The sequence below is a fragment of the Anopheles moucheti genome, chromosome 2, assembly GCF_943734755.1.
Source record: "Anopheles moucheti chromosome 2, idAnoMoucSN_F20_07, whole genome shotgun sequence".
Classification (NCBI taxonomy): Eukaryota; Metazoa; Arthropoda; class Insecta; order Diptera; family Culicidae; genus Anopheles; species Anopheles moucheti.
This window is the reverse complement of record NC_069140.1, coordinates 56684357-56696786: the sequence shown is the minus strand read 5'-3', so window position 1 is coordinate 56696786 and position 12430 is coordinate 56684357. Positions and strand designations below refer to the sequence as shown.

General features: G+C 43.6%; 2 protein-coding genes and 1 long non-coding RNA gene across 4 annotated transcripts; all 3 read left to right on the top strand.

Moving 5' to 3' along the window:
• The first annotated feature begins 183 nt into the window (after positions 1-183).
• Positions 184-1874, top strand: LOC128310456 (odorant receptor 49b-like). The gene is made up of 5 exons (XM_053047105.1): positions 184-857; positions 943-1197; positions 1266-1365; positions 1454-1714; positions 1785-1874. Exons 1-5 carry the CDS (start codon positions 184-186, stop codon positions 1848-1850), a joined length of 1356 nt encoding a protein of 451 aa, XP_052903065.1. The 3' UTR covers positions 1851-1874.
• A 1662-nt stretch (positions 1875-3536) lies between these two features.
• Positions 3537-6166, top strand: LOC128298151 (uncharacterized). 2 transcript variants are annotated; one of them, XR_008287258.1, is made up of 5 exons: positions 3537-3850; positions 5059-5369; positions 5443-5840; positions 5920-5982; positions 6057-6166. It is a non-coding gene; the product is annotated as an uncharacterized LOC128298151 (long non-coding RNA). The 2 variants fall into 2 exon arrangements; XR_008287257.1 differs by having other exon boundaries at positions 5443-5982.
• Positions 6167-10415: 4249 nt separating this feature from the next.
• LOC128310447 (odorant receptor 49b-like) lies at positions 10416-12111 on the top strand. The gene is made up of 5 exons (XM_053047093.1): positions 10416-11089; positions 11175-11429; positions 11498-11597; positions 11656-11916; positions 11987-12111. Exons 1-5 carry the CDS (start codon positions 10416-10418, stop codon positions 12050-12052), a joined length of 1356 nt encoding a protein of 451 aa, XP_052903053.1. The 3' UTR covers positions 12053-12111.
• Positions 12112-12430: the final 319 nt, after the last annotated feature.

Sequence of the window (12430 nt, the reverse complement as noted above, 5' to 3'; positions counted from 1 at the left end):
AATACGCCGTTCCACAAGGAAAAACAATCAATATAACAAGGCAATTGCATAACCCCAATTAAAACTCCTTGATTGATTGTTTGTGCATTGTGCAGGAATGAATTTCAGTGTCCCACGACCAACAGAAAAGCGGAACGGCGTATAGCCTACCATTCCATTCCATGGCCTACCGGGTTCTATGGAATGGTTGTACAGTGTAATGAAAATTGCATGATTGTCGTCGTCCTTAATGATCAAAACTCACTAATTGGCAAAAGGATAAATAAGAATTTTCAACAAAGAGACAATCATTTGCAATTTGGCAGCAGAAGAACAGTTTCACTAATTTCAATTGTGATGGCGAGCAGCAATAGAAAAGGACAGTTTCCTCTAATAGAACTTACTATAAGATGGCTGAAAAGGATTCGGTTTTGGAATGATACCCCAGGAAAACCATTTCCAACTATTGGTTCGATCATTGTTGTAAGCTTCTCAGTTATTTGGCTTATTCCGAGCTGGCTGTTTATAATGACCTCACAGAATAGCCTCACCCGTTTGATGAAGGCAGCGAATGAACAAATTGTGTTCTTTACTGTATTGTTCAAGATGTGTAATTTTGCATTGAAATTTCGTCGTTGGGAGACATTGTTTTACGATCTACAACGTGCATACAGTTCTGTGATGGACGATATGAATCTGGATATTCAACGGATCTTAGGACATGTAGAAAAGTCGGCATACCATCTGACCAAGTGGTACGGATACGGGATTAATTTCAACTGTTGTGTGTACAGTTCATTACCAATGTTGTTCGTAGCGATCAAATACGCTGCTACAGGATCTTACGATGTACCACTTTCAACTCCGATCGAGGCAAAGTATGTGCTCAGCATCGATTGCAATATTTATATTGTGTGTTATGCAATGCGTGAAAATCCTTGATCAACCTTCTTTCTCGTATAGTTATTTAATTCCTGGTTACCGTACAAACTTCTGGATCTGGTTTCCTCTTGACATTGCGCTCAGTTTCCTGTTATCGCTGCATGGGGTAACATTATTTTCGATCGAATGCTTCTCATGGAACCTTGTCCATGCCACATCATGTTTGTTTAGAGTTCTACAAATTCAAGCTAACGAGCTGTCAAATCAAAACGACTGTAAAGATGAATGGGCTGACAAATTTTCGCGCTTCGTAAATTTGCATGATTTGGTGCTGCGGTAGGTTATAATCGTAGGATAATATAGAAGTTGATGTAACTCTATAAGATGTATATCTCCTATTACAGCTCTGCAGGAACACTAGAAGAAATTCTGAGAACCCAGATGTTATTTATATACGCATCGACTGTTTTTGCGATGTGTCTAATGATGACTGTGCTCTCTCTGGTAAGATGTTCAATTAAGTTAAACATAAACATAAGATATTGCGTATGCATCGTTTATAGTTCTATCAACCCAAACCCTTACTTTACAGGCATTTAAGGACTTGTATCTCTTAATAACTATGATCTGCGTTATCGGCTACTGTCTTTTTCAAACATTTTCCTTCTCATATCTGGGTACCGAGCTCATAGAGGAAAGTGAATCTGTGGCAGATTCCATTTTCCACAGCACCTGGTATATCCAGAATGTGAATAGACAGAAAGATCTTTGCTTTGCGCTTATGCGCGCCAAGAAACCGGTTAGTTTAACTGCAGGGAAATTTTTCGTCGTGAAGCGTGAATCTTTCACGCAGGTTCGTATGAAATCTTTTTAAATCTTCCTTAATAGATTAAATTTGTAATATTTATTGTGATTTCCTTCAGGTGATTAAACAAGCGTACACCATATTTACGTTGATGTCCCAGTTTCTGGATGATACTGTTAATTAAAATTCAATATGAAGTATATTCACAACTCATTGACAAAAGTGAGGAAAACTCTAGTGAACGCTGATGTGAACACAGACGAACTAGTTGTTTATCAAATCACATAAATGTAATAAACTTTTCACATCGCTACACCTACCCGGTGGACTACAGTTATTGCAAAAATTGTCAAATTGTATGGAGAATATTTGTCCATTGAAAACAATTTCCGTACGGTTTGACGTTTTCAGCTCAATGTAGGATTGGCTTAGACCGCTTGATTACGCAACAAAACAAATCAATAATAACTTGAACTTTCAAAACCACTCCACAAACATTTCACGCACTTAATACTCGATGCCGGTGATAATTAAATATTAAATAAAATAATCCCCTATCACGCTTGCTGACACTTTTGTAGCAGAAAATTAAATAAGCACGCGTTAATAAAATCGATTTAAGTTAGCTGCACTCGAAGAACAGCGAAGAAATTTATTTTACTTGAGAAAGTTTGAAAACCAAAATAGTGAGTAAAAATAATAACATAATTCCTATAAAAAGTGTACAGTATGACATGATGACAATGAATGTCTACAAGTTTCTCAAGTCTTCGATACTCAGGATACATTTCTATTATCAGTATTTCTATTCTGACAGCTCCACAGCTACATCTTCATAATTTCATATATTTTCAAAGGTTTCTTATCTGAAGTTACGATCATTCCAAGGTAGCAGAAGTCCTCTACAATCTCAAGGTTGTCACCGACAACTGATACTCGGCTCTCCAGGCGGGTTTTATCACGATCAGAATCTCCAGTGAATAATTATTTTATCGTCGTCGCATTGATCATCACTCAAATCCTTAAGGCTTCACGTTTGAGTTGGGTGTACACTACTCAATCCACTGCTGAAGCACATTCGATGATGGCGATGTCATCCGCGAAGCCAAGGAATCGAAATGAACGAAATGAATTGTACCCTGGGTGTATGATACCCAGCTTCCACTCCTCTGGTAGTTCTGCAACTAGATTTATTTTATGTGACGGAAATTAAATGTTTAATTTATATAGATCTTACGTATAAGATTCTTCTTCTCATTATTCTTCTTGGGTAGGATATCGTCCTGCTAGGTAATGCTTGCCAATTCAAATCAATAACGGCTTCACGATACAAATTTCAAATGGCTCTGTAGAAAACGCAAAAAGGTCGATAATTAATTAGGAACGCTATCTTACTAGAGTGAACCAAAAAATTAGTTCTTTATTCGTCAACGTTTTCTAGCGGTAAAAAAGGGCGGCTCGCGCGTCGTCCTTCCCTTATATACATTCTTTTTCGGTTAGTCCTTCACTCACCGCGGTACTCAGAAATCCCGACCGTGAAGCTTTCTTCCGACAACTTCGTAAATACGATATAATGTCCGACAGTGACAGCAGCGGTCGGTGTAAACATCGTTTGTTTACAACATTGCCTCCCGCAGTGAGACAACTGGCTTTTCATCCTATACTCACTCTCACTCTACTTCCTGTTGCTGTCGCTGCCGATCGCTGTCACTTTACCATGCGCCGTACTTTGTTTATCATTCCTAGCTCACGCAGGTAAGTTTCCTTTCCGTACATCTAATAACGCAATCTTTGTTGCAGGTTGCAATTCCACTGGCGGTTTGGACGCTTGCCTGTTTTACTTGACCGTCCTGGGCCCGAACTACATCGATCACGCGTCCCTTTGGCCAACTGTTCCGCGGCAAACAATTGTCGACTACTACTACTACATCTCCCACCTGAATCGGCCGCACCGACTCGAACCACTTCGATCGACGGGTCAGCGTGGGGAGGTATGCCGATACCCATCTCCTCCAGAATACGTCAGCGTCGCGTTGGGCGGCTCTCCACGCTGATTTAGCAGCGGTACCACTGTCGTCAAATACGGCGGGCGGCTTGCACCCGTTGGAGCTTCCGAGTAGTAGATGATTTGGTGTGATCGGTGTGTCCACCGATGTGTCCATCTCGTCGTCCAACGGCACGTAGGTAAGTGGTCTCGAGTTGATGATGAACTCGATTTCCGATAGCGTCGACATCAGCACCTCGTCCGTCGGTTTTCGTGGAAGCTCATCTTGTGTTAGCGGTTCACCTAAAATGACATCTTTCCTGATGGCACAACGGACATTAGTGACAAACCTTACCACATACGCAACTGCCCGTAGAAGCCTTCTCCATTTCGAGAAACGATGAAAATCAATGAGAGGCTTTTGTACCGTAGGATGCAACACGTAGCTCTTCGTAGTGGCACGTAGTTCTTCGGGGGTGTCTGGAGATGTTGTTTCCGAGCCAGGCCGGAGTGATTCAGAGCCCCATAAGAAGCTCGGACCGTTGAACCAGCGACTAGTAGACGATAGATCCGGTGTTTTCGTCCACTTGGTCCCGTCATCAGCTACGTTCAATTTCGTTGGGATCGTACGCCATTGCTCAACCTCCGTTGTTTCGAACAGTTCTCCGACCCGAAATGCTACGAACTGATTATAGCGATGATGATCAGATCGCAACCAACTAAACACGTTCCGCGAGTCTGTCCAAAACACCGTGCGCGAGATGTTTAATCGGTGTGAGTTGACGATCGTAGCCGCTAATCGGGCACCAATCACCGCCGCTAGGCCTACGGCCTCTTCCTCCGTTTCCACACTCACGAGCATATCGTCCACGTAGTGCTCGTCTTTGATGCATTTTGCCGCACGCGGAAACTCTTTCTCGAATCGCTTTGCGTTGCGATTCTTCACGAACTGTGCGCTGCTCGGCGAACAAGCAGCGCCAAACGTCATCACGGTGACTACGTATACGGCTAGATCGCCGTTTGGATCGTCTCCATCCCAAAGGTTCATCTGGCTTCGTTGGTCTTCCGTTCGCATCATCACTTGATGGAACATTTCCCGAATGTCTCCCACAACAGCGACGCGAAACTCTCGGAACTTAAAAAGAACGGAAAGGAGCCCGGCAAGCAGATCGGGTCCCGCTAAAGGGAACGAATTAAGGCTGACTCCACTCACCTTTGCCGCCGCGTCAAAAACCATTCGAATTTTTCCCGGTTTATTAGGGTTGGTAACCGGCAAAATAGGTAAAACCCAGTCGTTTGGTCGTTTGTCCTCCGCCTCACTCGCTGATAAACGTCGAATGTAGCCCTTCTGAATGTACTCTCTCATCTTCTGATTAACCGCCGCAGCTAACTCCGGATCTTTACTCAGTTTTCTTTTCAGGAGCTCGTACCGTTTCATCGTTGCAGCTTTGTTACATGGCAATCGGACGTCATCATATCTCCATAGTAAGCCCGTTTCGAATCGATCGCCCTGCAGTTTGGTTTCTCGGTTAAGTATCACCAGGGCACGTTCATCGTCTTTGGATTTGAGTAAGCGTGATGGCTTAGTGATACCCAGTGAATCCAACGAGAAGAACGCCTTAACCTCGCTTGTGAGTACATCATCGACGTTACCTTCGCAGCGGCAGATGTGAAAACTTCCGTGTCCTCCAGTTACACTAGCGGTTGCAATAGGGCAGGGTCCGTATATCATCCAGCCCAGCCTAGTTTTCGAAGCAATCGGTTCATTAACACGTCCTTCTGTACATTTTAGCGGCTTTCCCAAACGACAATTGTCTACACCAATTAGTACTCGAGGTACGGCATCGAAGTAGGAGGTAAACGGTAAACCCTTCAGATGTGAATACGCAGATTGCAGTTGTTTACCATCTATCGTCTGCGCGGGCAAGGCTAGATTGCTGACCGTGTGTACCTTTGTCAGCTCATGCACTGGAGCCCCTTCGTATGCACCTGATATTCGCACTGCCAGCTGGACGGAAGCCTTTTCTGCTCTGGTAGTATCTCCGGTCCACTTGAGACACAATGGCCGTGACGTTCCGATCAACCCTAATTCGTCCATCAGGCTATGATCGATGAAGGTCGATGACGAACCTTCGTCGAGAAAAGCGTACGTTCGAACCGTCCTGCCATCCTTTCCATACATCGTTACCGGTACGTAGCGGAACAAAGTGCGATCGTTGGAGCCGGAATGAGTAAGGCAATGCTTTTCTGTTGTGTTGGTCATACCCAGAGAACCATGTAGCAACCTATGGTGCATTGCCTCGCACCCATTGGATCCGCAAACTGTTTTAAGGTGACACCACCCCTTATGGTACTTGAGACATTTTCGGCATAGCTTCTTATCCCTTATATGTTCCTTCCTTTCAGCGACGGTCATCGTTTGGAATCGTTGGCATGTATCCAGTGCGGCACACTCTCCCTGGCAGGCTGAACATTTGGAAACATTTGTATGTGGGTACTTACCGCTTGTGGTGGCGGCGTGCATGTTCAAACGTGGGGTGGTGGGCTGGCGCAGATCTGGTCGTACCGGTTTCACACTGCTCCGACGATCCGCGTCGCCGGATCCACTGCGGTCGAAACGTTCGCTCTTTACCGGAACTACCCTGCTGAGTGCTGCAGCCAACTCGCCGATCCACCTTCCGAAGTCCGACAGCGTAACAGAGGGCAGCTGCTGTTGGTGCCTCGCCCACTCGATGCACGTGGCCGACGGCAGCTTCACGATCAACTCCTTCAGCAGGATAACGTTGCAGGTATATTCCGGCAGCCCAGATGCTTGGATGGTCGCACACAGGTTCCTCACCGCGAATCCGAACTCCACCAGAGTTTCTAGTCGATCCACTCGTGGGGCTGGCATACGTCTCACTTTCTCCATCAAATTTTCAACGATCACCTCCGGCCTCCCAAACCGTAGCTTGAGCACTTCTATGGCTTCCTTAAGTCCGGAAGGCAGCAACAACAACGAGCTGACCGCTTCCAGCGCAGCTCCTTTCAACGCCTTCTGTAGCCTCAGCAGGTTCTCGTAGTCGGAGTACCCGCAGATTGCTGTCGAGTGCTCGTAGCTGGAGATGAAGAGCGGCCACTGTTCTGCGGAACCCGAAAACGTAGGTAGCTCTCTTCCACTGGCTTTCCGCGCGGCGATTTGTGATTGACTTAAGAAAGTCGATCCCAAGCTTCCAAGTGTTCCCGCATGCCCGTCGACGAAAACATTGTGCGGGTACGTTGCTGGCGCGCTCGTGCGCGGTTGGGCAAAGGTGCTGTTTGCCTGACCAAGTCCGCGGGGCGGTATAAACGTGTAATAACCGTGATCGAGTCCGTGTGGTTGGGCGGTGTGTCCGTATCGGTTTCCGTGTGTGTGTGTAGACGTGCTGTGTTCGAAATCGTGTCCGTGGGCGGCTGCTGAAGTGTCGTGATCGGTTGCGTGCGGTTGTGCCAACGTGCTGTGCCCAAAATCGTGTCCAGGTCGGTGCGTTGTTCCATTTATGCGGCGAGGATCTCGCGACATGAGATCCTCTATCGCGCTTTGCCACTCGCGAAATTCCGCGTCACGTCTCGCGGTTTCGTTCGCTGGCCATGTCGGGAGGTGCGTCGGTGCATATTTACTGGTGGCCACGGTAGGGTTGTCCTCACATCGGAAGTGTTCCGTGTCGATATCAACGCGCCTTCCAGCAGCATCAAGGGAACCACCATTTTCTCGATGCAGCAGCCAAGCACTTGCTTTTTCTAGTTCGCATTGCGATTCGCGCGCAATTTCACACTCCCCTTTTGAAAACTCCAACTCGCGCGCGTGGAGTTCAAGTTTTCGTTGCTGCAGCTCGATTCTTAAACGCTCGAGTTCGAGCTGCTTCCTCCGGTGTTCCCGGTTAGGGGTCATGAACCCTTCATGGGTTGCTGACCGGTGCGCGGTCGCCATCGCCGAATTCGATGCGCCATCGGTGACGCGTCTTAAACCCTCCGGTTGCGTGTGGCCATTTTGTGCGTGCGTGTTGGTGTGATAAGGGGAGGGCCGGGCTGCTTCTGGTGTCGCGTCCAGCGCGATGGCATCCCTGTGCCTCACCGGAAAGTATCCCCACGGAGTCTGCACGGTCTGCTCGCCCCGGTGGCCCAAAATCCCTTCGCTCTGGGACGATTCTCGTACGGCCACGGGCGATCGAGCCGAACAGGAGTGCGTCGCATTGGTCGCGACTACGCTTTCGCGTTCAGCCGTCTGTTCCTCCGAGGGGAATACAGTATCCTCTCGCTGGCTCGTCTGTTGCCCGTCTTGCACCGTGTCATCGCCGTGTTCTATTTCGCGAATCACTTAATACGTGCGCACTATAAACTGGAATCCACTACCGTTCGTTACGCGATCGCGATTATCCCCGGTGGATAATTTACTTTCGATTCGAGTGAATTAAACGCGCACTAAACTTAGCTTTGCGACGCAAATATTCTTGCAAACTATCGCAAACTTGTTGAAATTTGAAGATTTCCAACAAACTATTTTTTCGAATTAGTTGGAGCTAATTTCTTGAAATTAGAAACTAATTTTTTGGAATGTAGAAAACGCAAAAAGGTCGATAATTAATTAGGAACGCTATCTTACTAGAGTGAACCAAAAAATTAGTTCTTTATTCGTCAACGTTTTCTAGCGGTAAAAAAGGGCGGCTCGCGCGTCGTCCTTCCCTTATATACATTCTTTTTCGGTTAGTCCTTCACTCACCGCGGTACTCAGAAATCCCGACCGTGAAGCTTTCTTCCGACAACTTCGTAAATACGATATAATGTCCGACAGTGACAGCAGCGGTCGGTGTAAACATCGTTTGTTTACAACAGGCTCATTGAAATATTTCACATACGCTTAATGCGTCTCACCACCAGATGGCGCTGCAGCAGAGAATAGCGAACGAACACGTGTTCCTATAATTAATCCGGGACAGATGCACTGTTAGAAGAAAATAAATTGTTTTCTCTTAAAACGGTATTAATGTACTTCATAAGTTTAATGGTAATTAAATTACGGAAGATTTCCAAGCGTAACCTTTTATCTTCTGTAGCTGTCACTCTCCAACCGTTGTTGTTTTGGATTCTTTTGTACTAGCTCTGTGATTGTGACTTATTGCATACGTGTGTACGTGTTTTTTTTTAATTCTTATGCCAATTTGTTTGCTTATTGTTTATCTGTTTCTGCTTTCCGTTATTTGTTGTTTGTGTTCATGATACCCAGTCCTGTTATTAGAGTTTGTTTTGACTCAGAATTCATAATAATAATAATTATAATAATATTAATTATCAATGAATAATAATGATTATTTATTTTATTTGATGCATTATGGACAGGAATGTATTACGGAAGTCTCGACTGACGTTTATACCCATTTAATTCGTTAGTAGACATTTCCTCCTACCAAACGGCATTATCACGGGCATAGTCGGTTTATAGTGTTTTGCCTTTGGTGTGTCGGGGTCAAGTCCATTCAATTGTTGTCGTCTCGTTGGGGTCTTATTCTAAAGGCTCTTACATTTCGTGCCTGTTGTGCTTCTATGAGCTACGTGCAGCACTACTCACACAAATACAAACGAACGAAATAAAAGTTACTACTTGGAAGAAGTCGTCATCTAAGAAGAAGGAAAGTTAGACAATTACACATTTTAGCTGTATTCCCTGGCGAATCTGAAACTAATTTTCATGTACGGTCTCTTGTAGTTTCAGGAGCATCACTCCGGACATCACTTCCAAGGAAATGCAACAAACTTGCATGCAAGCTTGAATGCAAACTTGCATGCAGCTTTCTCGATAAAATCAAGATCATCTTTATTTATTAAAAAATGCCTTGACTATTACTCTTATGTCCAACGGGTTTCCTCGAGGCACGAAGAAGATATCAAATCGTCCCTCCCATGACGGCGGGTATGCACGGGACGATGAGTTTGCCCCATTTGACTATTCGTCGAGAAAATATCTGCGTTAATTGGGCAGTTGCCAGGCGAACCCTGCCCTGCTTTCTTCCTTTTAAGAGGTGTAAATTCACTGGTTTCTTCTGCTTCCATCGTTCCTCTCTAATTCGCTAAGGAATAAGGCTGCACTTTGGCTAGCTAATGCCAGTTTTATGTGATACGGCTACCTTAATTTGTGTTACAACATTGCTACCATGGATGCTTTTCTGGGTTGAGATTTCATTTGCACAGACCCTTTCATCAGATACTTAAATAAGAAAATAAGTTTATTTTTACGTGTATTCATATAGCTTGAGGCTCAGAGAGCAATGCATTGTATGCATTTTTTAGAAATCTCGAAAGTTTTCGGAGTTAGTTCGAGTCCTTGTTCATTTATTTCGTCCATCTTATTTGGAATAATACCAGATAACGAACACAAAGTTAAAACAAATTAAGAGTGTCACTGCATGTGTTAAATTTGGTAGTTTTTGTTATGTTTTGTAGTATGCCACAGTAGTATTTATTGATTACAGTGGTATGCAACCAAGCAATCAACAAGACGAATGGTGCTAGTGTTGTATTTTTCATAACGCTTATGTGGGCGGTTTATTTCGGATGAAAATAACAAATAATACGCCGTTCCACAAGGAAAAACAATCAATATAACAAGGCAATTGCATAACCCCAATTAAAACTCCTTGATTGATTGTTTGTGCATTGTGCAGGAATGAATTTCAGTGTCCCACGACCAACAGAAAAGCGGAACGGCGTATAGCCTACCATTCCATTCCATGGCCTACCGGGTTCTATGGAATGGTTGTACAGTGTAATGAAAATTGCATGATTGTCGTCGTCCTTAATGATCAAAACTCACTAATTGGCAAAAGGATAAATAAGAATTTTCAACAAAGAGACAATCATTTGCAATTTGGCAGCAGTAGAACAGTTTCACTAATTTCAATTGTGATGGCGAGCAGCAATAGAAAAGGACAGTTTCCTCTAATAGAACTTACTATAAGATGGTTGAGAAGGATTCGGTTTTGGAACGATACCCCAGGAAAACCATTTCCAACTATTGGTTCGATCATTGTTGTAAGCTACCTGTTAATTTGGCTTATTCCGAGCTGGCTTTTTACAATGACCTCACAAGCTAGTGTCACCAGTTTAATAAAGGCAGCGAATGAACAAATTGTGTTTTGTTCTATATTCTTCAAGATGTGTGTGTTTGCATTGAAATTTCGTCGTTGGGAGTCATTGTTTTACGATCTACAACGTGCATACAGTTCTGTGATGGACGATATGAATCTGGATATTCAACGGATCTTAGGACATGTGGAAAAGTCGGCATACCATCTGACCAAGTGGTACGGATACGGGATTAATTTCAATTGTTGTGTGTACGGTTCATTACCAATGTTGTTCGTAGCGATCAAATACGCTGCTACAGGATCTTACGATGTACCACTTTCAACTCCGATCGAGTCAAAGTATGTACTCCGCATCGATTGGAATATTTATATTGTGTGTTATGCAATGCGTGAAAATCCTTGATCAACCTTCTTTCTCATATAGTTATTTAATTCCTGGTTACCGTACAAACTTCTGGATCTGGTTTCCTCTTGACATTGCGCTCAGTTTCCTGTTATCGCTGCATGGGGTAGCATTATTTTCGATCGAATGCTTCTCATGGAACCTTGTCCATGCCACATCATGTTTGTTTAGAGTTCTACAAATTCAAGCTAACGAGCTGTCAAATCAAAACGAGCGTAACGATGAATGGGCTGACAAATTTTCGCGCTTCGTAAATTTGCATGATTTGGTGCTGCGGTAGGTTATAATCGTAGGATAATATAGAAGTTGATATAACTCTATAAGACGTATATCTCCTATTACAGCTCTGCAGGAACACTAGAGGAAATCCTGAGAACCCAGATGTTATTTATATACGCATCGACTGTTTTTGAATTGTGTCTGGTCATGACTGTGCTCTCTTTGGTAAGATATTGCGTATGCATCGTTTATAGTTCTATCATCTCAAACCCTTACTTTACAGGCATTTAAGGACTTGTATCTCTTAATAACTATGTTCTGCGTTATCGGTCACTGTCTTTTTCAAACATTTTCCTTCTCATATCTGGGTACCGAGCTCATAGAGGAAAGTGAATCTGTGGCAGATTCCATTTTCCACAGCACCTGGTATATCCAGAATGTGAATAGACAGAAAGATCTTTGCTTTGCGCTTATGCGCGCCAAGAAACCGGTTAGTTTAACTGCAGGGAAATTTTTCGTCGTGAAGCGTGAATCTTTCACGCAGGTTCGTATGAAATCTTTTTAAATCTTCCTTAATAGATTAAATTTGTAATATTTATTGTGATTTCCTTCAGGTGATTAAACAAGCGTACACCATATTTACGTTGATGTCCCAGTTTCTGGATGATACTGTTAATTAAAATTCAATATGAAGTATATTCACAACTCATTGACAAAAGAGAGAAAAACTCTAGTGAACACTGATGCATTTCTAGCGAAATAGTTTTATTTATCAAATCACATAAATGTAATAAACTTTTCACATCGATACACTTACCTGGCTGACTACAGTTATCGAGTATTGAGCAAAAATTGTCATATTGTATGGAGAATGTTTGTCCTTATAAAACAATTTCCGTACGGTTTGACGTTTTCAGCTCAATGTAGGATTGGCTTAGACCGCTTTATTACGCAACAAAACACATCATTAATAACTTGAACTTTCAAAACAACTCCACAAACATTTCACGCACTTAATACTCGATGCCATAATTAAATATGAAATAAAATAATCCCCT

What these genes read in the sequence shown, in the direction of transcription:
- LOC128310456 (XM_053047105.1), top strand. Translation starts at nt 184, where the DNA reads ATGGTTGTACAGTGTAATGAAAATTGCATGATTGTCGTCGTCCTTAAT. An exon ending in TTGCATGATTTGGTGCTGCG is followed by an intron (nt 1,198 to 1,265) that starts GTAGGTTATAAT and finishes CTCCTATTACAG; the next exon opens with CTCTGCAGGAACACTAGAAG. An exon ending in TGATGACTGTGCTCTCTCTG is followed by an intron (nt 1,366 to 1,453) that starts GTAAGATGTTCA and finishes CTTACTTTACAG; the next exon opens with GCATTTAAGGACTTGTATCT.
- LOC128310447 (XM_053047093.1), top strand. Translation starts at nt 10,416, where the DNA reads ATGGTTGTACAGTGTAATGAAAATTGCATGATTGTCGTCGTCCTTAAT. An exon ending in TCAACTCCGATCGAGTCAAA is followed by an intron (nt 11,090 to 11,174) that starts GTATGTACTCCG and finishes TTTCTCATATAG; the next exon opens with TTATTTAATTCCTGGTTACC. An exon ending in TCATGACTGTGCTCTCTTTG is followed by an intron (nt 11,598 to 11,655) that starts GTAAGATATTGC and finishes CTTACTTTACAG; the next exon opens with GCATTTAAGGACTTGTATCT.